Raw genomic sequence first — 27,305 nt, forward strand, 5'->3', positions numbered from 1 at the left:
TTAAAAGTACACAGAAAAATGCGAGTAAAAAAAAAAATACTTGCTGCATTGAGTGAAGAAAACACGGGATAAAAATATATAAAAATACTCATTAATACAAAAGCAATTACAGCTACTCACGTGATAATCTGAACAAAACATATGTAGCAAAATAGGCTTACAAAATAATGTCATATAGCTTACTGTTATAATTAACAGCAGACCAAATAAAATGCATTCTTAAGCATCCAAGGCTTCCAACAAACCACCAGAAAGGGAACACACATGCACAACAAAGACTTATGGCTAACTTATGGAATTCTGTACCTTAAAAACTTGAATGAATTAAAAAAAGGCTTGAAGACTGTTTTGTTTAATAATTCTACTTGATAAGTATTTGCTTTTCTGATTGCTGTTTTGTCAATTTTTTTTTCCATTTATATACATGATTGTCACGTCTGTGGCCGTGACCACCTTCAGACTTACCTTGTTCCTGGGGGTCAGCTTCCTAGCTGGCTCCTGTTTCTTCTGTCTGTCCTTTCTGAGCTAGCTCTGGCTCTCTGTGCTGGCTGCATCCAGCAGCATGACACTAATTGCTTCACTATACTGCACCTGTGGGTGTTGCCTGGGTTAGCTCTCTCTCTCTCTCTCTGTGCTGGCTGCTTGCAGCATGACTCTAATTGATTCACTACACTACACCTGGGTGTGGGAAGCCTCTCTGTGTTTCACTGTGCTTTCTGCCTGCTCTTTGGTTTGTGCCTGAACAGCCTCCGTAGTTACTTAGAGATGGCTGCAGCTGCGCCTCTGGTGTTGAAGGGCTTTATTAAGCACTTAGAGACTGCAGCCTTTGCATCGTCTAAGGTCCCTGGTATGTTAGAGTGCTCTGTGCACTGCTACCTTGTCCAGTTCAGTGTGAGTTCCTAGTGTATGACTAGTTAGCTTGGGCACAGCTTTGCTTGTTAGCCTGCGTACAGCTTTACTAGTTCTCCTGTGTTTGCTCAGTGTGAGTTCCTAGTGTATGACTGGTTAGCTTGGGCATAGCTTTCCTGTTAGCTTGTGTACAGCTTTACTAGTCTTCTTGTGTTTAGCGTTCTGGTTTTCCCCGTGTGTGTTTTCTTTTGCTTCTGGAGCTTCAGCCCTTGTTCTGTCTGTTGCCAGTACTCCTTGAAGCTCCAGCCATAGTCTTGCTCCTTGACCTGACCATTGCTTTGAACTTGACTACTGCTTTGCTAGCTGCCTGCCCAGAGACTTTGCTTTGAACCTGACTACTGCTTTGCTAGCCACCTGCCCAGAAACTTTGCTAGCTGCCTGCCCTGAGACTTGCTTTGAACCTGCCTACTGCCGGAACCCGGACATTCCCTGCCTGTCTGCCTTACTTTTGCCTAGGTGCCTGGGGGCACTTCTGTATCCTGATTCCTGTTGTTCCTGCTTGCAAGTTCCAGTTCCGGTTTTCCTGTAAGCCCTGCCGGCTGCCCGAACCTGAGGGCTCAACCCTCGGGAACGGTGGCTAAGCGTAGGTGAAGCCTAGATCCAGTGTGTTCCTGTCCAGCGGGTTCCGGTCCCGTAGGTTCCGCTCCAGTGTGTTCTAGTCCAGTGGGCCACTCCAGTGTGTTCCAGTCCAGTGGGCTCCACTCCAGTGTGTTCCAGTTCAGGGGGCTCCACTCCAGTGTGTTCCAGTCCTGTGGGCTCCGCTCCAGTGTGTCCCGGTCCAGCGGGCTCCGCTCCAGTGTGTCCCGGTCCAGCGGGCTCCACTCCAGTGCGCACCCGTCCGGTGCGTTCCAGTCCTGTGTATTCCTGTGCAGAACTCCAGTCTGGGGTTCCAGTCCAGTCTTGCCTCGTCTCTACCTTGAAGGTGACCTTGCCTGCCACTGCCGCTCCACGGTGGTGGCCCAAGGACTCACGAACCCAGTGCTCCCGGGGAAGAAGCCTGACAGAATGCCAAAGTCCTCGAGAACGCGACAATGATTTATGCAAGTCTATGTCTGTATTGTGTTTTTATGATATTTTGATTATGATTATGGACAAACTTTGCACTTCGTCAAGAATAGGAGATTGTGGAGATTAGAAATCTTTTAATTAAATAACTACAATTTTATTGGCAACTTATTTTTATTAGTAAATAACTTACTAAGACGTGCAGCAATGCCAACACAGCTCTTTCAAAGTGAATGGGCTGTGTCAACATTAGCACACAGCAGCCTCTATCATGGCTTAGTAAACAGGGGAGTAGGTCTCACTGCATAAAATGGGACCTGTGCTAAATTAGCATGAGCTACTGGTAAAATGATTCGAAATATTTTAATTAAACAAAATTTTACCGATAACTTTTAGTAACTAGGTCTCGCTGCATAAAATGGGATCTGTGGTAAAAAGACCCATCTTAACAGTAGCCCACAATAATAACTGCACCCTTTACAGAGTTAAAATACAGGTAAAGTAGGATTGAAATAACATTACCTCCATTCTCATGATAATCCTGTTGTTGCGAGCACCGATGCTCATTAAATGCTGAAACCGTAGATCTCGTGCTTGGAGACCCAACTCCTGGTACAACTCCGTTTTCTTTCGTTCTAGCAAAGAGTCAAACCATGAAACCTTACTGAGGAATTTCAAACTGAGTGATTAATCTTTCTGGTCTACAAAGAAAAGACTTCAGTTTTCTTAAAGAATGAAAAAAAAAGTTCTTAAACTGCTTATACAGCCTCAATTATAGCACTGGGGTAGAAAAAAATCATCAGGGCAGCACCTATGATTTACACTACATTATTTCAACAGTTAAAGTATTCCAACTGCTTCAAAATCTATATAAAAATCCTTTATGCTATACTTTTCCCAGGAATACTGGCCCACATCTATAAAGCATTTTGAAATAAAAATGTCAAAAGAAAAGCCCTAATTGTACTTACCAAAAGAAGTAATCTTCCCTTCTTGGTCAAATTTCACCTAGCAATGGAAGAAAACAAGTAGAAGTACTCTGCTCTTCAAGCTAGAAATGTGTTCATTTTATTCCACATGGTTTCAGACAAACCTCTTACCTTCTATGCTAAGTTGCCAAGTAATTCCACAATACCTTTGGACAGAGGTTTCTAAGACGATAGTACTGCTTTGGGCAGGTCTGTAAGAACCTAAGTGCCATGCTGACCCAGGACGACGGTCCACTGAGCCCAGCAGCCTGTCTCCCATAGGCAGGCAGTGTAATGGAGCCACTGAACCAATTTTTGGTCCCACACAGCATTAACAACCAGGGTACTTGGGGTCAGGGACGTTGGTTTGCTGCGACCTCCAAACAAAAAGGGTGTTCTGCTGCCCTCTGTCTTTGATAGTTGTCAATCCCATTCAGTAGGGTGTCTCCATTGTTTGTTGTTCACTCTCAAAGTAAGAGGTGGCAGCCTTCATGCCTAGTTAATAGGTCCATTAATGGGTAGCCCCAAGAAATGTATCCAAATCTGTCTTTAAAACCCAGCTACACTATTAACCTAAACCGCAGCCTCTAGCAATAACAAAAAAAAACCTCTTCTTATAATGAAAAACTGCTACCAATTTTCTGCAGTACTTGAAACTACGGTAGTACTATTTACAAGAGTTAAACAACATTCCCTATTGTTTCAAAATACTTATTTTTACAAAACTATAATATTACCTCTCACTTTTCTTCAGTTTTTGGAGAATTCCTAACCAGTTAAACCTTTTATCATAAGGGAGCCAATCTGTCCCATTTATTGGTCTCTCCTTCTCTGAACCTCTCTCTGCTGTTAACCTTTTTGTGATGGGAGCGACCAAAACTGCACACAGTACTCAAGGTGCAGTTGTACCAGAGAGCTGTTAGAGACATAACATTCACACTTGCATTGCTTTTGTGCTCACTTACATAAAATAAAACTGTCTAAACTATTATATTAAAGTGGATTAAAAAAAACTTTGCCGTAGCTTTATTCAAATCAACATATAACCAAATATACTTCCTTACAACTCCTTTTCCTATTATTAAGCAACCTTCAATTCAATTCATCACCTCTTTCTTAGTGACAACCTAGCAGCCCATGCTGATTCATCAATAAATTACTCCTTTTCCGGTGAGACTTGTGGCGTCATCAAAGCCTCATTTGTGCTTGCGGCAGTGTTGAACACAAGCAGATAACACCACTGAGTAAGTCTCTCAGTTATTATGTTCCATTTAATGAAGGCTGCTTAAGGAATTACCCATTTCTTCTTTACAGATGCAACTCCTTTACACCCCTAATATAGCAAACCCCAAAATATCATCATAAAATTCTTCTAAACATCATAAATTACCTATCCCCTGTTTTACCATAACCAACCCCATTCGATTCCTGGGAAGGCTGGGTGGAAATTTAAAATTACTCAAACTTAACTTTGCACTGCCTCAACACCCCAACCACCTTGTCTCTTCCTCACAGAGCTCACCAAAATACATCATTCTCTTCTCCTAAGTCTTTTTTCCTGCCCACCAATTAGCTCACTAATCCCAGACATTCTAATATATTTCAGTGTCCCAGGCTCGTAACTTGTTGTCCTTTACAATTTTACTGCTCCACAGAAACTGTATAACATTCCTCAATTACCTTTTCTCCATTCACTCCCCCTTCTACCTTTAAACATCTTCCCTAACCCTTCCTCCCTTATCCTTCTAATCATAATAACCATCCCACCCATTCCCCCCTCATTAAACAGGGTAGTATTCCTCAAGGCAGTGAGGCAAATGTTATCTGGCCCTCCATTAATTCCTCGAGCCATCCTTATGATATTCAGTTTCATTCTCTTCTTATTTGGTTTGCTGACTGCTGCTGTACAGTGAGCAGATTAATGTAGTGTTCTTCCCAGAAATATTTGCCAGCTAGGTGAGGGCAGGGGAGTACTGTGCGGTATTACAAAATTTTCTGTTTCTTAGCCAGGTGGTACACCCATTCAAAAGGGGGGAACACAGCAATGTATCATCCACAATGACTTCAGGTCCTTTTCCGAGTGGTAACTCCTCATATGGATTGCATACCTATAGATTACTGGGTTATTTCATGCCTATCATCAAGATTGCCAAGTGTGGCACAAAAGAAGACGTATGAACGACTAAGCCAAACCAAATGGCTATCTAGCAAATCACATAACCAACATGAAACAAAACGGGATGAAAAAAAGAAAAATGTATATTACAAAAGCAATCTCTAAAAATATCAAAAATGTTAGAAAGAGACCAATAAGGACTACTCCATGAACAGACACACCAAGGGCCCTGTTTATTAAGCCACACTATAGGTGCGCTAGCATTTTTAGTGCTTGCTAATGCTAGAGAAACCTATAGGAATATATGGGTGTGTCTAGCATTTAGTGCGTGCTAGTTTTAGCACACGCTAAAAACAGTGCACCTTAGTAAACAGGGCCCCAAACTTAAAAAAACAAACAAATAAAACACTGCATGCACTTCCGTGTAGACTGTGCACCCACTCTGGAAGCAGTATTTTTAATTTGGTGTATTTATTGGTAGAGTAACCCTTGTTTGAATCTCAAAATTTTTATTTTAAATATCTTTTGAGATTGTTTTTGTAATAAATATGCATGTTTCTCTGTAAATGTTTGCAAATAATCACTTTGAGTAGTTGAAAGAGATACTTTTTTACTTAATTAGTCCTTTTTTAATGATTTTTACATATACTTCTATTTTGTTGTTTTTATCGTATTTTTTTTTTTCATTTTTTTATTTATTTCAGAGGAAAAGGTTTCAAAATTGCCCCAGTGCCAGGACGAACTTAGTCATAAATGTGTATCAAGGCACACACTGGGCTCAGTTCATCACAGACCTAAAAACCTCCATTTACAAGACGTAATTCAGAAATCTTTATGTCAAAATTATAACTAATCAAGTTACTTAGCTTTTTTTTTGCTTCAGATGCAGGTAAAAATACAAGTTTACATTAGCGTTTTGGGGATAACTTATCACTGGCTGAAAGAAGATCTCTAACATCTCTAAGAAATGATGAACGTGTAGTTATCAAGAAAGTGGATAAGGGCGGGGCAGTGGTGATCCTCAATCAGAAGGATTACATTTTTGAGATTCAAACTCAGTTAGAAGACCGAGGGGCTTACAGACCCCTCAGCGAAGATCCCACCCTCCGTTTGCAAGAGTTGATCAAGGAACTGGTAAAGACAGTGGTAGATGAAGGATTCCTCACTTTAAAGGAATTTAAGTTTCTAACAACAAAACATCCTATTGCACCAGTTCTATACGTTTTACCCAAGATACACAAGCGTTTAGTGAGTCCAGCTAGGCGACCAATTTTATCTTCAAAAGGATCGGTTTTGGAACCTCTATGTATTTTTGTTGACCACCTTTTGAAACCCCTAGTTCCCCAGACATGGTCCTATTTACGCGATATAAAACACTTACTGAATGATAAAAGATATAGAGCTTCCTCGAGATTCAGAAGTGGTGTTAGTAACTGTTGATATTAAATCATTGTATACGTCCATCCCACAGGATCAAGCATTGAGAGTGATTCATGATGCATTTGAAACTAGACCCAAACCGGAGGATGTCCCCACAGATTTTTTTGATGAATCTCACCAAAACTGCCATGCAAGAAAATTATTTCCAATTCCAGGGCAGTTATTTTCTTCAGTTGAAAGGGGTCGGCATGGGGGCCTCTTTTGCACCCTTGGTTGCCAATCTTTTTATGGCACATTTTGAGGACCAATATCTTAAGAAGTCCCCCTATTGGAAGTTTATCCTATTCTGGAAAAGGTTCATTGATGACGTATTTATGCTTTAGACTGGTCAGGCAGAGACCCTGCTGGACTTTGTAAACTGGTTAAACCAATGTAATCCAGTGATTCAGTTTACCAGCAATCATTCAGATTCCAACATACAATTTTTGGATGTGGATATTTTGCTCATGGATCGAAGATTCAACACCCGTGTTCAGAAGAAAAGCACAGATAGTAACACTTTGCTACAGTACGGTAGCTGCCATCCTAAGTCTCTTAAGAACAGCCTACCATACTCTCAATTTTTACGGTTCCGCAGGATCTGTGACAATGATATGATTTTTAAACATCAGGCTAAGATATTTGGCTCTTCTTTTCTTGAAAGAGGCTATCCCTCAAGGATAGTGAAAAATGCCTACCGGAGAGCTAAGTACAATGACAGGAACCTGTTACTATCGCATGAGAGAGGTCTGAGTGATAAGGATATTGATGCAGTGGATACCTTTGTATTAAGGTATTTGAAGGGAGGGGAAGAGGTGGCCAAGATACTAAAACTCAACTGGGACATCATGCAAACGCACAAACTGTTCAATCATCATCGTTTGCGTATAGCTTTTTCCAGTGCCCGGAATCTAAAAGAGCTTCTGATCCCAGCTGTTTTACCCATCAAAAGAAGTCAGCAAGGTTTAAGTGATGGACACAGCAAATGTGCGATGTGTGCCATCATGCTGGAATGTACAGAGTTTACAAACCCTGCAGATCAGAAGAAATTTGTGTTGAGGTCATACACTAATTGCCTATCTACCCAATCTATGCATTGAGATGTCCATGCAATAAACTGTATGTAGGAAAAATTAAGAGGAAACTACAGGTTTGGTTAGTGGAGCATAAATCATGTATATTCACCAACAAATTTGGAGCGTCTTTAGTTTCACATTGCAAAGAAACCCACCACTTATTTGATGATCTCCGATGCTTTGTGATACAGCAGGTTACATTACCAACACGAGGCGGTGACCATGATCGCCTGCTTAGACAATGCAAGCAGCGCTGGATACATCGTTTGCGATCCTTAGAACCGCTTGGGTTGAATACTTCGTTGGAATGGACTGCATTTCTATAAAGCATTAAAGTATTAAAGCAACCAAACCCGAGCAAGGGTGAAGTATTCAGGATGCAGTTTGTCCCTATAGGCTCGCCGTACCGCGATGGTTCACAGCTGATTGGTACGCACATTCTGAGCGCCCTATTTTAAGCTTGGGCTGTGGGTCCTGGTGTGGAAGCATGGAACGAGACTGTCAAGTATGTGATTAAGAACTCAGGTGCAGTTGTGAGTATGTTGAAAGACGTTTACTGAGGCTTTCTGCTTGATTTTCAGAGCGTCTGGACTCCTCCCTTGACAAAGCTTGTGGGCGAAACGGGTCCCCGTTGGGAGTCACACGACTAGGCATTTGACATGAAGATTTCTGAATTACGTCTTGTAAATGGAGGTTTTTTAGGTCTGTGATGAGCTGAGCCCAGTGTATGCCTTGATACACATCTATGACGAAGTTCGTCCTGGCACTGGGGCAATTTTGAGACCTTTTCCTCCGAAATAAATAAAAAAATTAAAAACCAGAAAGGGTGGTGGAGGTGTGGAACGGCCTCCCGGTGGAGTCTAGGACTGTTCCAGAATTTAAAAAGGCATGGGATAAGCATGTAGGATCGCTTAGGAACAGGAAGAATTAGGGGTTACAGAGGACGGGCAGACTGGATGGGTCATATGGCCTTTATCTGCCGTCATTTTCTATGTTTCTATCTATGTTTCTAATAAAAATACGATAAAAACAACAAACCAAGTGTAAGTAAAAAAATATGTTAAAAAAACTAATTAAGTAAAAAAAGTATGTAAGTCTTTCAACTACTCAAAGTGATTATTTGCAGTCAATTGTTGATATCCGTATTTGAAGATTCTGCAAAGGAGAGGGATATTGTTAGAAGTGATCACTGTAAATGTTTCCCATCACTTTAGCATATAAAAATAGTTGGCCCAAAATTCTACAGTGCGTATGCAGATAGCAGCCATCGCACCCCAGATTAGTGCCCTATCCATGAACCTTAAGAGGCGCTATAAGGACAATGCCACTGAGAATTCTTACAAACCCGCTCCAGCACTATCTAGGATAGAGTGTGAGCATGCCATCTAACTCTACGGATTATTGGTGATAACTTTATTCACATGGCAGTCTGGATAGCAGATAAGACAACAAATCCAGCGCCGATCACCACTGAATACATATACTTAGTGCCACCGCTTCTGCAGATAGCTCCGCTGAAGACAATTTAAACGCCATGGCCAGCATTTAAAATAAATGCAAGGCATAACATTTGAATACTGACCTGAGTAAAATAAGATCACATGCAACAAACTATAAAATACATAGGGGCTCATTTTCAAAGCACTTAGCCTCCCAAAGTTCCATAGAAACCTATGGAACTTAGCCTCCCAAAGTGCTTTGAAAATATGCCTGATATTCTCTCAAATTTCTATAAGTTCATCATATACTTACAGAAGCATAAGTAGAGCTTTGTGGAGCACGAGACATGCTCTACCGCGCATGCATGATTGCCTTCCCGCCCACCACGCATAAAAGGAAAAATAATAAAGAAGACAACTCCAAGAGGTGGTGGGAGGGATTATGAGAATATAAAGCCTGCTGTCCTTGGAGAATACCTGCTACAGGTAAGTATTTTTGCTTTCCCTGAGGACAAGCAGGCTTATAGATTCTCACAAGTGGGGAATCCCTAGCATCCAGGCTCATCAAAAACAACAAATATTGTTCAACTGGGCCTCGAAACAGCAAGGACAAAGATTAATGAGAAACTATATACAATCTGAATGAGAGTGCAGCCTGGAACAGAATGGGCCTAGGAGGGTGGATTTGGATTCCAGACCCCAAACACATTCCTTTCAGGTGGAGGGGAGGGTTCCGAGGGAATTCCATAGGACTCATCCAAGGAGAAGTACCTTGGATCCTCCTCTGAATCCCATGAGCGCTCCTCTTCGGTGTCAGACAAAATCTCCTGATGGGAGTGTTGAGACTGAACCTGCCTTGACGTAGAGAGGCCATCTCCTCAGGAATGGAACTGAGAAGTCAGTTCTCGCTTCAACTCCGGTAAAGCTTCCTCCACTGACGTCGAGGGAGTGCCAGCTTGGGTGGCAGTCGACACCAGAGCTGAAAGCGGCATCGGTGTCAGAGGCTGCACCACAGGCTGAGGGCCAAGTGGGGCTGTAACAGGAGGCAGGGTAGGCACAAGCACCCTCGATGCCAATGAACACCGTTACATAAGGCCATCCAGCAGCTCAGGCAGCACAACCCAGATGCGCTCATTAAGGGCTGACACCGTATTTTCGAAAAAGATGGCTGGCCATCTTTTCTTTCGATAATACGATTTAGGCCGGCCAAATGCCAAAGTTCACCAGGTTTGTTTTTCAGCGATAATGGAAAAAAAATGCCAGCCATCTCAAACCCGGCAAAATCCAAGGCATTTGGTCATGGGAGGAGCCAGCATTTGTAGTGCACTGGTCCCCCTGACATGCCAGGACACCAACCAGGTACCCTAGGGGGCACTTCTAAAAATTAAAAAAAATATATACAAATAGCTCCCAGGTCCATAGCTCCCTTACCTTGGGTGCTAAGCCCCCCAAATACCCCCAAAACCCACTCCCCACAACTCTACACCGTTACCATAGCCCTTATGGGTGAAGGGGGGCACCTACATGTAGGTACAGTGGGTTTTTGGGGGGGTTGTAGGGCTCAACACTTAGCACCACAAGTGTAACAGGTAGGGGGAGGGATGGACCTGGGTCTGCCTGCCTGAAGTGCACTGCACCCATTAAAAACTATTACTACTATTTAGCATTTCTATAGCGCTACAAGGCGTACGCAGCGCTGCACAAACATAGAAGAAAGACAGTCCCTGCTCAAAGAGCTTACAATCTAATAGACAAAAAAAAAAATAAAGAAAGCAAATCAAATCAATTAATGTGTACAGGAAGGAGGAGAGGAGGTTACAAGTGGTTACAAGTCAAAAGCAATGTTAAAGAGGTGGGCTTTCAGTCTAGATTTAAAGGTGGCCAAGGATGGGGCAAGACACAGGGGCTCAGGAAGTTTATTCCAGGCGTAGGGTGCAGCGAGACAGAAGGTGCCAGGGACCTGCATACTGCTGTCAGGGAGCTGGGTATGACATTTGAGGCTGTTATACAGGCTGGCAAAAAAGTATTTCATTTTTATTTTTTTAGAGTGGGAGGGGGTTGGTGACCACTGGGGAAGTATGGGGAGGTCATCCCCCATTCCCTCCGGTGGTCATCTGTTCAATTGGGGCACCTTTTTGAGGCTCGGTCGTGAAAATTAAAGGACCAAGTAAACCCGGCGAAATACTGCTTAATGCCGCTTTTTTTTTTTCCATTATCCGCGAAAGCTGGCCATCTGGTAGCCATGCCCATGTCCCGCCTTCGCTTCGCCGCCGACACGCCCCCTTGAACTCTCACCAGTGCGGCGACGGGAAAGCGGCAATGGTGTCAAAAACGCCACTTTCGATTATACCAATTTCGCTGCTTTTGCAAAATCGCCGGCCATCTCCCGATTTATGTCGGAAGATGACCAGCGATCACTTTCGAAAATAAGCCTGATAGCAACCTATGGAACTTTATAATTCTGTGCTTTGAAAATGAGCCCCATGGAGGGGCATAATCGAACGGCACCGGCCAAATAGATGGCCGGCCATCTATTTTGGCGGCGCCGCAAAGAGCTGTCCGGAACCGTATTATCGAAAAAGATGGCCGGCCACCTTTTGTTTCGATAATACGGTTGGTGCTGGCCAAATGCCACAGATTGCCGGTTTTGAGATAGCTGACTTTGTTTTTCAGTGATAATGGAAACTGGAACCGGCCATCTCAAACCTGGCCAAATCCAAGGCAATTGGCTGTGGGAGGGGCCAGCATTTGTAGTGCACTGGTACTTCTGGATATTTAGATCTTGCTGATCAGTTATGTTATGACTTACTTGTTCTGGAGTGCTGTATTTTGTGATACTGTTTTGAGAAAATGTTCAATAAAGACCATACAAATTAAAAAAGTCCCTGCCGTGCATTTTCCCTTGATGGCCATCCCTGACGTGCTCTTCCCTTAATGGCCATCTTTCTCCCCGTTGCCTTAATGGCCCTCGTTCTCTTGATGGCCGTCTTTCTCCCCAAACGGGAAAATCAAAGGTAAAATTATGTATCATACCTGATCATTTTCTTTCCATTAATCATAGCTGATCAATCCATAGACTGGTGGGTTGTGTCCATCTACCAGCAGGTGGAGATAGAGAGCAAACTTTTGCCTCCCTATATGTGGTCATGTGCTGCCGGAAACTCCTCAGTATGTCAATATCAAAGCTCCATCCGCAGGACTCAGCACTTAGAGAATTACACCCACGAAGGGACACTCTGCCCAGCTCACCACCACCGAAACGGGGGAGGGGAATTAACCCAGCTCATCCCCACACAAGTGGGGGAGGGGAATCCGTCCAGCTCATCCCCGCGAAGCGGGGGAGGGACACCACACCCGCCGATGCGGGGGGGATCTGGCTTATCCTGCAACCGCAACCGCGGGAGGAGCTGACTGACCCTAACACCGCCGAAGCGGGAGGGGTACAAAGCTGCCCTACAGCCGCACGAAGCGGGAGGGAGTGCTGGCAGAATTTAAATCTCAATCCAGCCCCGTAAAATGGAGGGGAGAGGAATGCAGCAGCTCACTGTAACACAAACTCGTCTCAACTCTTGAAGAATCCAAGTGAAAGAAGAACTTGAACACGAAGTCCTCCTGAAGTAACTGAAGGCTAAACTTGAACCTAAAATTCAACCAGAATATAAACAGTACAGATATCTGGGAGGGGCTATGGATTGATCAGCTATGATTAATGGAAAGAAAATTATCAGGTATGATACATAATTTTACCTTCCATATCATCAAGCTGATCAATCCATAGACTGGTGGGATGTACCGAAGCAGTACTCACCCAGGGCGGGACATAGAAATCCCTGACCGCAACACTGAAGCTCCAAACCGGGCCTCCGCCCGAGCAGCCACAGTCAAGCGGTAATGCCTGGCAAAGGTATGGGCCTTCCCCGCGGCCACCTAAGCCGCTGCAATGGCTTCCTTGCCCATCTTGCCACTGTAGGCTTAGAAGCCTGCAGACCCTTACGAGGACCTGTAAACAGGACAAACAGATGATCCGATTTCCGGAAATCATTGGTCACTTCCAAGTATCTGATGATGACTCGTCTCACATCCAGAAAATTGAGAGCAGAGTATTCCTCTGGGTAGACCTCCCTACGAAAGGAAGGGAGACAGAGCTGCTGAATCACATGGAAGCGAAAAACAATCTTGGGCAGGAAGGAAGGCACTGTGCGAATAGTCACTCCTGCCTCAGTGAACTGCAGAAAAAGCTCTCGACATGAGAGTGCCTGGAGCTCGGAAACTCTTCTGGCTGAAGTGATAGCCACCAAAAAGACTGCTTTCAACGTCAGGTCTTTCAGAGATGCCCTCGACAAGGGTTCAAAAGGCGGCTTCTGCAATGCTCTTAGCACCAGGTTGAGATTCCACGCAGGCACCACTGAGTGCAGAGGAGGGCGCAGGTGATTAACTCCCTTGATAAAGCGCACCACATCTGGCTGCGAAGCCAGGGAAGCACCCTTCAGGCGGCCCCTGAAGCAAGCCAGAGCCGCTACCTGAACTTTCAGGGAACTGAGCGACAGGCCTTTCTCCAGACCTTCTTGCAGGAACGCCAACACTGAAGAAATTGGAGCAGTGAAGGGAGAAAGTGAGCCTGCTTCACACCACGCTGCAAAGATACGCCAAACCCTGGCGTAAGCAGTAGAAGTAGAGCGCTTCCTCGCTCTCAGCATAGTGGCGATGACCTTGTCTGAGAAGCCCTTCTTCTCAGACGCTGCCGCTCAATAGCCAGGCCGTAAGACCAAAGGGGGAGGGATCCTCCATCACCCCGGGACCCTGATGTAACAGGCCCTGCTCCACTGGCAGCCGCCGAGGATCGCCGACTGAGAGCCTGATCAAGTCCGCATACCAGGGACGTCTGGGCCAATCCGGACCCACCAGGATTACCCTGCCGGGATGCTTTGCCACCCGGTCTAGCACCCTGCCCAACATGGGCCAGGGCGGGAACACATAGAGAAGCTCTTGTGTCGGCCACTGTTGGAGAAGAGCATCTACTCCCAGGGATCGAGGGTCCCGTCCTCTGCTGAAAAAGCGCGGCACTTGGCAATTGGCCGATGACGCCATCAGATCTAGGCTCGGCTGGCCCCAGCGCTTCGTGATGCCCAAGAACGCCTGCGCAGATAGCTGCCACTCTCCGGGCTCCAAGGTATGGCGACTGAGAAAGTCCGCCTTGACATTCATGACTCCGGCAATGTGGGCCGCTGACAGCTGTTCCAGGTTCGCTTCCGCCCACTGGCATAGCTTCATGGCCTCCTTGGCTAGAGGGGCGCTCTTGGTACCTCCCTGACGGTTGACATAGGCCACAGCCGTGGCATTGTCCGACAGGACCCGTACAGGCTTCAACACCAGTACCGGGATGAACTCCAACAACACCAACCGAATGGCTCTGAGTTCCAGGAGGTTGATAGACCACTTGCCTCTGCAGGAGACCAGAGCCCCTGCGCTGTCCTTCCCAAGCAGTGGGCTCCCCAGCCCATCAAAGAGGCGTCTGTCGTGACGACAATCCACTCCGGGGTCACCAGAGGCATTCCTGCAGACAACTTGTCTGTCTGCGTCCACCAGCTCAGCGCCTTGCGCACTGCTGGGTCCAAGGGAAGGCGCACAACATAATCCTCCGACATCGGAGTCCAGCGCAGCAGCAGAGACTGTTGTAGTGGTCTCATATGAGCCCTGGCCCAGGGCACTACTTTCATCGTGGCCGTCAGAGAGCCCAACAGCTGCACGTAGTCCTAAGCCCGAATAGGAGAGGCTACTAGGAACTAGTCCACCTGAGCCTGAAGCTTGACAATCCGATTGTCTGGCAGGAACACTCTGCCCACTTGGGAGTCGAATCGAACTCCCAGATACTCCAGGGACTGAGTCGGGCGCAGCTGGCTTTACTCCCAGTTGATGATCCACCCCAGGGAGCTCAAAAGAGCAACCACCCGGTTCACAGCTTTGCCGCACTCTGCATAAGAGGGGGCTTGGATCAACCAGTCGTCCAGATAAGGATGGACTTGAACTCCTTCCTTCCTCAGGAAGGCCGCGATGACCACCATTACTTTGGAGAAGGTCCGCGGAGCAGTAGCCAACCCGAACGGGAGGGCTCTGAACTGGAAGTGTCGGCCCAGTACTGCAAAACGCAGAAAGCGTTGATGAGGAGGCCAGATGGGAATATGCAAGTACGCTTCCTTGATGTCCAAGGATGCCAGGAACTCTCCTGCCTTCACTGCCGCTATAACAGAGCGGAGGGTCTCCATGCGAAAGTGCCGAACTTTCAAGGCCCAATTGACCCCTTTGAGGTCGAGGATAGGCCGTACAGAACCTCCTTTCTTTGGTATCACAAAGAAAAAGGAGTAACATCCCTTGCCAAGCTGATTTTCTGGCACCGGAACGACCGCCCCCAGGCGGATCAGATTGTTCAAGGTCTGCTGCACTACCACAGCTTGACCGGAGACTTGCAGGGAGAGAGTACAAACCCGTGTTTTAAGGGTCGGCAGAACTCTAGCTTGTAGCCGTCTCTGATGACTTCCAGCACCCAAGCGTCTGAAGTTATTGTGGTCCACTCCCCATAAACGAGGACAGCCGTCCTCCAATCTGCATTGGGGCGTGGACCAAGGCCCCGTCATTGGGTACGAGACCCTGGGGGAGGACCGGAGGGAACACCTCCGGGACGGTGGGTCTCTGCGAAAGGAATGCTGCTTGGGGGAGAAGTTCCTCTTGAAGGAAGAGGGGGCAGAGGAGCCCGACCTGCCCGGGCGGCACCGACGGGCTTCCTGAAACCGTCCTCTGGAGGTACCAGGGCGAGTACTAGCCCGAGCCCGAGCCCTGACCTCTGGTAACTTCTTGCCCTTAGACGTGCCGAGATCGGTCACGATTTTGTCCAGCTCGACCCCAAAGAGCAGCTTGCCTTTAAAAGGCAATCTAGCCAGGCGGGATTTAGAGGCGTGGTCAGCAGACCAATGTTTCAGCCAAAGCCACCGCCGCGCAGAGATTGTCTGAGCCATGCCTTTCGCTGAGGCTCTCAAGACATCATACAGCAAGTCTGCCAAATAGGCTAAGCCCGATTCCAGGGCCGGCCAATCAGCCCTCAAGGAAAGATCCGAGGGGAAAGCCCGCTGCACCATAGACAGGCACGCCCTGGCCACATAGGAGCCGCAAATTGAGGCCTGCAAACTTAAAGCAGCTGCCTCAAAGGACGACCTTAAGGCCGCCTCCAATCTTCTGTCTTGGGCGTCCTTTAGGGCCGTGCCACCTTCCACCGGCAACACCGTTTTCTTAGTCACCGCAGCGATTAAAGAATCCACGGTAGGCCACAGATAGGCCTCACGTTCACTTTCAGTCAAAGGATAGAGGCGGGACATAGCCCTAGCCACTTTAAGGCTCGCTTCCGGGACATCCCATTGAGCCGCAATTAAGGTGTGCATGGCATCATGCACGTGGAAGGTTCTAGGCGGGCGCTTCGTCCCCAGCATAATGGCACAGCCAACAGGGGCTGATGGAGAGACGTCCTCCGGAGAGGAAATCTTCAAAGTGTCCATGGCCTGTACCAACAGGTTGGACAAATCCTCTGAGCTAAAAAGCCGCGCTGCAGAGGGGTCATCCGCTCCATCCGAGCGGGGATCCGTCTCCTCCAAGGAATCCGCAAAGGACCGTTGGGAGACCTCAGATACGCTGCCCTCATCTACATCGGAGGAGACAAAGTCCTCCAAGGCCTGGGAATCAACCCGAGGGCGTTTACCTCTGGGAACCTCAACCTCTTTACCAGACGAGGGAGCAGGGGCAGCGTTTTGCATAAGGAAGGCCTGATGCAGCAGCAAAACAAACTCGGGGGAGAAACCCCCCAGACTGTGTACTTCCGCAGCCTGGGCAACAGCCCTAGACGCACCCTCAACCGGCGCTCGCAAGAGCGGGGGAGAGACATGCTGCGCATCCAAAAAGGCGTCCGGCGCGACACTCCGCGAAGGAGCCGCGCGGGAAGAACGGCGCTTAACTTTAGCTGCTTTTGTGCCGTCGCCCAAATTAAGGGCGTTCATGGCATTAATGTCTCCAACCTCAAGGGCGGCCCAAGAAGAAGCCGTCCGAGCCGCGTGGCCGGCCAAGATGGCGGAGGCGAGGAGCGGGGGATGGGCGTTTATGGCGGGAAAAATCGCCACGCCGGAGGAAGGACCGGGACATTCATCGGCCACGAAACTGTCACCCAACAAGGGCGAATCAGGCTTTAAGACCCCCGCATCCCCTCTAGAAGCGTCCAAGCGATCCGGGGAGCGACTCTTTACGCCCTCGCCCTCCGACGCCATATGCCACGTGGAGATAAATCGGGGAACCCCCTGCCCGCTATAAAAAGGTAAAAATTACCTGCTTGCTGCTCCGAGCTGTAACGACCTGGTGTCCCAGTGAGTAGCTGCAATAAACGTTTAAATAAACGTCGAAATAAACGCCTTTAAGGACGTTCAAAATTTTTTTTTTTTTTAACGGAGCCAGCGGGAGGGGGGAGAAAAGGAGGGACCTGGCACCACCAGGTTTGCACTTGCTCAAAAGAGCCCTCAACCCCAGGCACTCAACAAAACCTAAAAATTAGGCTTGGAGGCCTAGCCAGAGCTGCTGCTGTGTGTGACCACCACCTGCTGAGATAGAGAACATACTGAGGAGTTTCCGGCAGCACATGACCACATATAGGGAGGCAAAAGTTTGCTCTCTATCTCCACCTGCTGGTAGATGGACACAACCCACCAGTCTATGGATTGATCAGCTTGATGATATGGAAACTGTTTTTGCTCACAGCTTTTTTAGTAGTAACAGTGGGATTTGAACCAGCCACCTCTGCATTACAAGACCAGTGATGTAACCACTTGGCCCCAGCTCCACTTACTTGGATGTCCCTCCCTTTTGATTATGCCCCTCCAGGTCTCTCTCAGCCACTCACAGACAGCTAAACGCGCTGTGACTGGCTGAGAGAGACCTGAAGGTGTATAATCAAAAGGGAGGGACATCCAAGTAAGTGGAGCTGTGGCCAAGTGGTTACATCACTGGTCTTGTAATGCAGAGGTGGCTGGTTCAAATCCCACTGTTACTACTAAAAAAGCTGTGAGCAAAAACAGTTTTGATTTTCCCGTTGGGGAGGAGTGTGGTAGCCGTGTTAGTCCACTCTTAAGGTTATCAATAGAAATCAAACAAAATAAAACATGGAAAAGAAAATAAGATGATACCTTTTTTATTGGACATAACTTAATACATTTCTTGATTAGCTTTCGAAGGTTGCTTATTTCCGATCTGACAAAGAAGGGCAACCTTCGAAAGCTAATCAAGAAATGTATTAAGTTATGTCCAATAAAAAAGGTATCATCTTATTTTCTTTTCCATGTTTTATTTTGTTTGACTAGTGCGTTTGCAGAGTTTCTCTGCATAGTCAGAATTGTAAGTAGTAGCCAAAGGATTTCTGATCCTCAGTCCTTTGGGAATGATGTCATTCTTCTTGCAGATTGTCAGAAAGTAAAGATGACTGTTCACTTTTGTTTCTTTTTCCAAAAGTTTGTTCATTTGCTTTTTCATGCGGCTGTATGCGGTATCTTCCATCTTAAGTAGAGGAGTGTGGTAGCCATGTTAGTCCACTCTTAAGGTTATCAATAGAAATCAAACAAAATAAAACATGGAAAAGAAAATAAGATGATACCTTTTTTATTGGACATAACTTAATACATTTCTTGATTAGCTTTCGAAGGTTGCCCTTCTTCGTCAGATCGGAAATAAGCAACTGTCGCGTGCGCGAGGACCTTGGCACACTGTCAGGCTTCTTCCCCGGGAGCACTGGTTTCGTGAGTCCTTGGACCACTACCGTGGAGCGGCAGTGGCAGGCAAGATCACCTACAAGGTAGAGATGAGACAAGACAGGACCGGAACTCCGGACTGGAGTTCTACACCGGGACACTCGGAACTGGAACGCACCGGACGGGTGCGCACTGGAGTGGGGCCCGCTGGACTGGACACCCTGGAGTGGCCCCACTGGACAGGAACATACAGAAGTGAAACCCGCTGGACTGGAACACACTGGAGCGGAACCCGCGGAACTGGAACCCCCTGGACCTAGGCTTCACCTACACTTGACTGCCTTCCCCCTCGGGTTGAGCCCTCAGGTTCTGGCAGCCGGTAGGACTTACAGGAACCGCCGGAATGAAGGTCCAGGAGTGCCTCCTGGCCCCTGGGCGATGGCAAGGCAGACAGGCAGGGAATGTCCGGGTTCTGGCAGTAGGCAGGTTCAAAGCAATGGTCACAGAAGGGCTGGAAACCCACAAAGCAATAAACACAGAAGGGTAGGAAGCCCACAGAACAATAAACAAAGAAGGGCTGAAAACCCACAGAGCAATAAACACAGAAGGGCTGGAAACCCACAGAGCAATAAACACAGAAGGGCAGAAACCCCACAGAGCAATAAACACAGAAGGGCTGGAAACCCACAGAGCAATAAACACAGAAGGGCAGAAACCCCACAGAGCAATAAACACAGAAGGGCAGAAACCCCACAGAGCAATAAACACAGAAGGGCAGAAACCCCACAGAGCAATAAACACAGAAGGGCAGAAACCCCACAGAGCAATAAACACAGAAGGGCAGAAACCCCACAGAGCAATAAACACAGAAGGGCAGAAACCCCACAGAGCAATAAACACAGAAGGGCAGAAACCCCACAGAGCAATAAACACAGAAGGGCTGGAAACCCACAGAGCAATAAACACAGAAGGGCTGGAAACCCATAAAGCAATAAACACAGAAGGGTAGGAAGCCCACAGAACAATAAACACAGAAGGGCTGAAAACCCACAGAGCACAAGACAAGGAAAGCAAACAGTGCTAACAGCACACTAACCTCGGGACCTAAGGCACTGCGGAGGAAATGGCAATGCAAAGGCCAGGACTGTAGTCTTCAAGTCACTAATAAAGCCCTTCAACACCAGAGCCACAGGTGCAGCAATCACCTTACAACCAAACAGAGGCTTGACACACAAAGCAGTCATCCCATAGGAAGGAACAGCGGGAGCCATCTTGGATACTGGCAAGGAGGAGGAAGCGGCAGCCATCTTGGAAGAGGCAAAGCCCACACAGGTGAGGTTCAGTAAGGCAATCAGCACACAGAGCCAGAGAGAAACTAAGACAGACACAGAGACAAGCAGAAGCCAGCACAGCCACTGACTCCCAGAAACAGGGTAAGTAAGAGGGTGGTCACGGCCACAGACGTGACAGTACCCCCTCCTCAAGACCCCTCTCTCGGTCTCCCTGAGGAGGTCAGGTGTCCAGGGGTAACTGTGGTGAAACCTTCTGATCGGTGTCAACCCCCAGACATGGATCACTGGACTGGAAGTCACAAAGAAGTTCAAAACTGGCAGACAGGAGCGGAACTTGTCAACAGGAGGCTCCTTCCAATCACCGCTGGGCCAACTCAGGAACTTGGATGCATCAAGAGGAACCATGTTCAAAAGGAACCCTTCTCTGAGGGAACCCAGACTGAACTCAGGAAGCGAACCGGGACTGGGACCCGGACTAGAGTCAAGAAGCAAACCGGGACTGGAACCCAGGCGTGCGTCAGGAGCTTGACTGGAACTGGAACTCAGAGCAGGCTCAGCATCTTGGCTGGAAGTGGAACTAGGAACGGACTCAGCATCTTGGCTGGAACTGGAGCTCGGAGCAGGGTCAGCATCTTGGCTGGAACTGGAACTTGGAACTGACTCAGCATTTTGGCTGGAACTGGAGCTCGGAGCAGGGTCAGCATCTTGGCTGGAACTGGAACTTGGAACAGACTCGGCATCTTGGCTGGAACTGGAGCTCGGAGCAGGGTCAGCATTTTGGCTGGAACTGGAACTTGGAACTGACTCAGCATTTTGGCTGGAACTGGAGCTCGGAGCAGGGTCAGCATCTTGGCTGGAACTGGAACTTGGAACAGAAGTTGAACCGGGACTGGGACCCGGACTGGAATCAGAGTCTTGACTGGAACAGGAATTCTGAACAGGAGTTGAACCGGGACTGGAACCCGGACTGGAATCAGAGTCTTGACTGGAACAGGAATTCTGAACAGGAGTTGAACCGGGACTGGAACCCGGACTGGAATCAGAAGCTTGACTGGCAGGGCCCCTCAAACTGGACTCAGGAGCTTGGCTGGGAGCGCCCCGCGAACTGGACTTTAACTGAGGCTTGGCAGAACACAACCTTTGGACAGGGATCGGAGGCTCGAGCGGAAGCGCCACTCGAACTGGCCTTCGGAGCTTGATTGGAGGTACCCTCCAGACTGGAAGCGGAGGTGCCACCTGAACCATCCTGTGGACTGGCATCGGAGGCTTGGTTAGAAGCCCCCCTCGAACTGGACTCAGTGGCTTGACTGGACGGGTCACTTGAACAAGAACCGGAGACTTGACCCGAAGCGCCACTTGCACAGGAATCTGAGGCTCCATCGAAGGCTTCCCTCGGACTGGACTCGGAGACTTCAAAGGGCGTGCCACTTGAACGAGGACTGGAGGCTCGACCTGGAGCGCCACTTGCATAGGAATCTGAGGCTCCATCGAAAGCCTCCCTCGGACTGGACTCGGAGACTTCAAAGGGCGTGCCACTTGAACGAGGACTGGAGGCTCGACCTGGAGCGCCACTTGCATAGGAATCTGAGGCTCCATCAAACGCCTTTCTCGGACTGGCCTCGGAGACTTAAGCTTCCTCGTTACTTGGACTGCAATTGGAGGTTCAGTATGAAGCATCCCCTGGACTGGACTCAGTGACTTAGGAGGCAGCGCTACTTGAACTGGGGTCAGGGGCTTGGTCCGACGCCTCACTCGGCCTGACCTCAGAGACCTGGTCAGGACCGTCCCTCGGAACGAACTCAGAGGCTTAACTGGCGGCTTCACTCGAACAGGATTTGAAGACTCCACTTGAAACTCTCCTTGGACTGGACTCAGCGCCGGTGGACTGGAATCCCGAATAGGAACTAACCCGCTATGGTACCGCAGGCTGCTCTGCTGAGGAGACCTGAGCGGAGGGATTCCCCGGCGTCTTCTTTCGGCCTCAGCTTCAGGAGTATCCCGCAGAGCTGGCTCCTCCAGAAGTCTGAGGCGGTACTCACAGAGCGAGATAGCAGGATTCATGTCAGAAACTGGGCTATGGCGGACCAGACGCCACCAGAGACGCTTTCTTTCAGCTGCTGCTTCAGGAGTAGCCTTCAGGGCTGGATCAGACAAAAGTTTATCTCGGTACTCCCGAAGCGTCATAAAAGGACCCAAAAAAGAAACTGGGCTGACATAAGGATCAGAGTCAAAATCAGAAACTGCACCCGGATTGTCCACAGGGAACGAACTCATGGGCAGGCAGCCCACTGGGAGTGATGATCTTGCCGGACTCATGGCCTTTGCATTCTGTCGCGTGCGCGAGGACCTTGGCACACTGTCAGGCTTCTTCCCCGGGAGCACTGGTTTCGTGAGTCCTTGGACCACTACCGTGGAGCGGCAGTGGCAGGCAAGATCACCTACAAGGTAGAGATGAGACAAGACAGGACCGGAACTCCGGACTGGAGTTCTACACCGGGACACTCGGAACTGGAACGCACCGGACGGGTGCGCAATGGAGTGGGGCCCGCTGGACTGGACACCCTGGAGTGGCCCCACTGGACAGGAACATACAGAAGTGAAACCCGCTGGACTGGAACACACTGGAGCGGAACCCGCGGAACTGGAACCCCCTGGACCTAGGCTTCACCTACACTTGACTGCCTTCCCCCTCGGGTTGAGCCCTCAGGTTCTGGCAGCCGGTAGGACTTACAGGAACCGCCGGAATGAAGGTCCAGGAGTGCCTCCTGGCCCCTGGGCGATGGCAAGGCAGACAGGCAGGGAATGTCCGGGTTCTGGCAGTAGGCAGGTTCAAAGCAATGGTCACAGAAGGGCTGGAAACCCACAGAGCAGAAGGGCTGGAAACCCACAAAGCAATAAACACAGAAGGGTAGGAAGCCCACAGAACAATAAACAAAGAAGGGCTGAAAACCCACAGAGCAATAAACACAGAAGGGCTGGAAACCCACAGAGCAATAAACACAGAAGGGCAGAAACCCCACAGAGCAATAAACACAGAAGGGCAGAAACCCCACAGAGCAATAAACACAGAAGGGCAGAAACCCCACAGAGCAATAAACACAGAAGGGCAGAAACCCCACAGAGCAATAAACACAGAAGGGCAGAAACCCCACAGAGCAATAAACACAGAAGGGCTGGAAACCCACAGAGCAATAAACACAGAAGGGCAGAAACCCCACAGAGCAATAAACACAGAAGGGCTGGAAACCCACAGAGCAATAAACACAGAAGGGCAGAAACCCCACAGAGCAATAAACACAGAAGGGCAGAAACCCCACAGAGCAATAAACACAGAAGGGCAGAAACCCCACAGAGCAATAAACACAGAAGGGCTGGAAACCCACAAAGCAAAAAACACAGAAGGGCTGGAAACCCACAGAGCAATAAACACAGAAGGGCTGGAAACCCACAAAGCAATAAACACAGAAGGGTAGGAAGCCCACAGAACAATAAACACAGAAGGGCTGAAAACCCACAGAGCACAAGACAAGGAAAGCAAACAGTGCTAACAGCACACTAACCTCGGGACCTAAGGCACTGCGGAGGAAATGGCAATGCAAAGGCCAGGACTGTAGTCTTCAAGTCACTAATAAAGCCCTTCAACACCAGAGCCACAGGTGCAGCAATCACCTTACAACCAAACAGAGGCTTGACACACAAAGCAGTCATCCCATAGGAAGGAACAGCGGGAGCCATCTTGGATACTGGCAAGGAGGAGGAAGCGGCAGCCATCTTGGAAGAGGCAAAGCCCACACAGGTGAGGTTCAGTAAGGCAATCAGCACACAGAGCCAGAGAGAAACTAAGACAGACACAGAGACAAGCAGAAGCCAGCACAGCCACTGACTCCCAGAAACAGGGTAAGTAAGAGGGTGGTCACGGCCACAGACGTGACAGCAACCTTCGAAAGCTAATCAAGAAATGGAAAAAGAAACAAAAGTGAACAGTCATCTTTACTTTCTGACAATCTGCAAGAAGAATGACATCATTCCCAAAGGACTGAGGATCAAAAATCCTTTGGCTACTACTTACAATTCTGACTATGCAGAGAAACTCTGCAAACGCACTAGTCAGAAACTAAGAAATGAACTTATATATCAACTCTACAAGAAAAAAAGAATAATACAAACCCAAAGGGATGTAATCATGAGGAACATGGAGGAATTACATTCATACCTTGTGAACCAACTTAAAGAGGACCTACATAACATCCAAGGAGAAAAAAAATACATTGCTATCCGCAAAAAGGAAATAAAGCTATATTCTCTTCTTCAAAATCAAAGAGAGAGAAACTGCTTATCCTTGAATAGCTACAGCTCTGCAGAACCAACATCCCCAGACACCTTGGAAACACTTGGATACACATCTGAGGCATGTGAAAATCAGAGCCCAAACAAACCAGGGAATACTGATCACACCTTTACAGATGCAAACCAAATGGGGATAATAAACCTCTCGAACCATCAATTATCACAGCATGAGGTATCTGTGCTATCCAAAAGGCTCTCATTCTGCCCATCCAGGAAACTAGATGAACTCCAACTATACTCAGACCTAGAAGAATTCTTTAGAAAAATGCGCCTTAAAACACATTTCTATAATAAAGGGATACCAAACAGACCGGAATACAGTCTTAAACAAAAGAACACTTATTTCACCCCACAGGAGGGACAAAACTACAAGCTGGATAATTACACAGAAAGTTTCAGACATAGGGTGAAATCCCAACTTTCCAACAAACAAAAGAGAATCCTGTACAATCTTACCCCACCACAAAGAGCGGCCATAAGAACCCTACAAACTAACGAATGCATTATCATCAAACCCGCAGACAAAGGAGGTGCAGTGGTAATTATGGACATACAAAAATACATTGAAGAGGGGCACAGACAGCTCTCAGACAATAAATACTACAGGAAACTAACTGAGGACCCCACACAGGATTACACAAAACAGCTGTAAGACCTTATCAAAACATTTCCTACACAAGCTCAACCTCACCTGAAGAAACTCAAACCAAACCAGCCTGCTGTGGGCACAATCTACATGCTACCCAAGATCCACAAACCGGGAAACCCTGGCAGACCAATCATATCAGATATTGGCACACTCACGGAAGAAATATCTGGATTCATAGAGGGAATTCTGAAACCTCTCGTACACAAAACTAACAGCTTCATACAAGACACCACAGAATTTCTGAATAAATTGAAAAATATCAAGCAACTACCACCTAACACCCTTCTGGTCACGATGGATGTAGAATCACTATACAGCAACATTCCACATGCGGATGGCATAGCTGCATGTGGAAGACTCCTAAAAAAATCCACACTGGACCATCAATACTCACCAGAAACTATTACAAAATTAATCAAATTCATTTTAACTCACAACTACTTCCGCTTTAACAATGATATCTATCTACAAATAATGGGCACTGCGATGGGCACCAGGACAGCACCCCAATATGCCAACCTTTTTATGGCTGAGCTGGAAGAGACATTTCTGAATACACACCAGACCAAACCTCTAAAATACTACCGGTACATCAATGACATTTTTATGATTTGGACAGAGGGTGAAGAAACTCTGAAACAATTTTATTCTGCCTTCAATACATACCATCCTACAATCAGATTCAAAATTGACTACTCCCTAGAAAAAGTCAATTTTTGGACACCACGGTCTCAATCAGTGATGGCTGTATACAAACATCTATATACAAGAAACCCACAGACTGATGCAGCTACCTCCACAACTCCAGCTTCCATCCTTCACATACAAAAAGATCCATCATTTACAGCCAAGCCACAAGATACCACCGTATCTGCTCTGACCCAGGGGACAGAGACAGACACCTTAAAAGCTTGACTGCATCCTTCAAACAGAAAGGCTACAACCCCAAAATAATCTCCAAGAATATTGCCTCCTCCCTCAAAACACCCATGGAGAATCTGCTACAGTACAAGGAGAAAAAATCCACAGACAGAATCCCCCTTGTAGTGACATACAATCCAGAGCTGGAAAAACTGAGGAAAATCATAAGAGATCTACAACCTATACTCCAGGAGGATGAATTACTGAAAGAGATATTCCCATCCCCACCAGTATTGGCCTTCCGACAGCCACCCAACTTAAAACACAAGCTAATCAGAAGTAAACTTCCATCACAGACTGAAAAGGAACAGAAGGGCACACTTCCCTGTAATTTATCCAGTTGCAAACTATGCCAAAATATTTCACAGGACCCCAAAGTCATCCACAAAGGAAAGATATTCAACATAAAGGGATCTTTCACTTGCTCATCTTCCAATGTGGTATATATCATTCAGTGTAAAAAATGTAACGAAGGATGCTATATTGGAGAAACAGGCCAGATGCTTAAGACAAGATTCAATTTACATAGACATCATATGAACAATACTGGTGCCAGCAGGGTTCCCACGCCTGTTGGTCAACATTTTACAGGACCAGGACACTGTACCAGTGACTTCACAGTGAGAATCCTGAAAGGTAACTTTAAAACCATACAAGAACGTAAGACCTTTGAAGTCAGAATGATTGAATATTTTAACACCCAACAGAAAGGACTTAACAAGGATCTGGGGTTCCTAGCCCATTATAAACCATAAAGCTGTATATCTCTGTTGATCACCCCACCCCTCACCTATCCACACCCATCCTGTTAGAATATCAATGATATGCTTTGATGTCCCCATGCATACCTCCGACCCACCCCTATCCTCCCACCCTGTCAGACTGTCATAGTAATGCTTGAATGTTTTCACTTATATACACTATCAGCTAGCACATTTGCTTATTTCCGATCTGACGAAGAAGGGCAACCTTCGAAAGCTAATCAAGTACATAAGTACATAAGTAGTGCCATACTGGAAAGACCAAAGGTCCATCTAGCCCAGCATCCTGTCACCGACAGTGGCCAATCCAGGTCAAGGGCACCTGGCACGCTCCCCAAACGTAAAAACATTCCAGACAAGTTATACCTAAAAATGCGGAATTTTTCCAAGTCCATTTAATAGCGGTCTATGGACTTGTCCTTTAGGAATCTATCTAACCCCTTTTTAAACTCCGTCAAGCTAACCGCCCGTACCACGTTCTCCGGCAATGAATTCCAGAGTCTAATTACACGTTGGGTGAAGAAAAATTTTCTCCGATTCGTTTTAAATTTACCACACTGTAGCTTCAACTCATGCCCTCTAGTCCTAGTATTTTTGGATAGCGTGAACAGTCGCTTCACATCCACCCGATCC

General features: G+C 47.3%; 1 protein-coding gene across 1 annotated transcript in view; it reads right to left on the minus strand.

Annotated features, from left to right (window-relative positions):
- The window catches only part of MRS2 (magnesium transporter MRS2), a 65,125-nt gene that overhangs the window by 34,548 nt on the left and 3,272 nt on the right, over positions 1–27,305 (minus strand). The window contains exons 3-4 of the mRNA XM_030190093.1: positions 2,886–2,922; positions 2,437–2,549 (exon numbers count right to left, since the gene is read on the minus strand). Of these exons, the coding sequence (XP_030045953.1) occupies positions 2,437–2,549; positions 2,886–2,922 (150 nt within the window). The remainder of the gene's footprint in view (positions 1–2,436; positions 2,550–2,885; positions 2,923–27,305) is intronic.

Source organism: Microcaecilia unicolor, chromosome 1 (assembly GCF_901765095.1).
Source record: "Microcaecilia unicolor chromosome 1, aMicUni1.1, whole genome shotgun sequence".
Taxonomy (NCBI): Eukaryota; Metazoa; Chordata; class Amphibia; order Gymnophiona; family Siphonopidae; genus Microcaecilia; species Microcaecilia unicolor.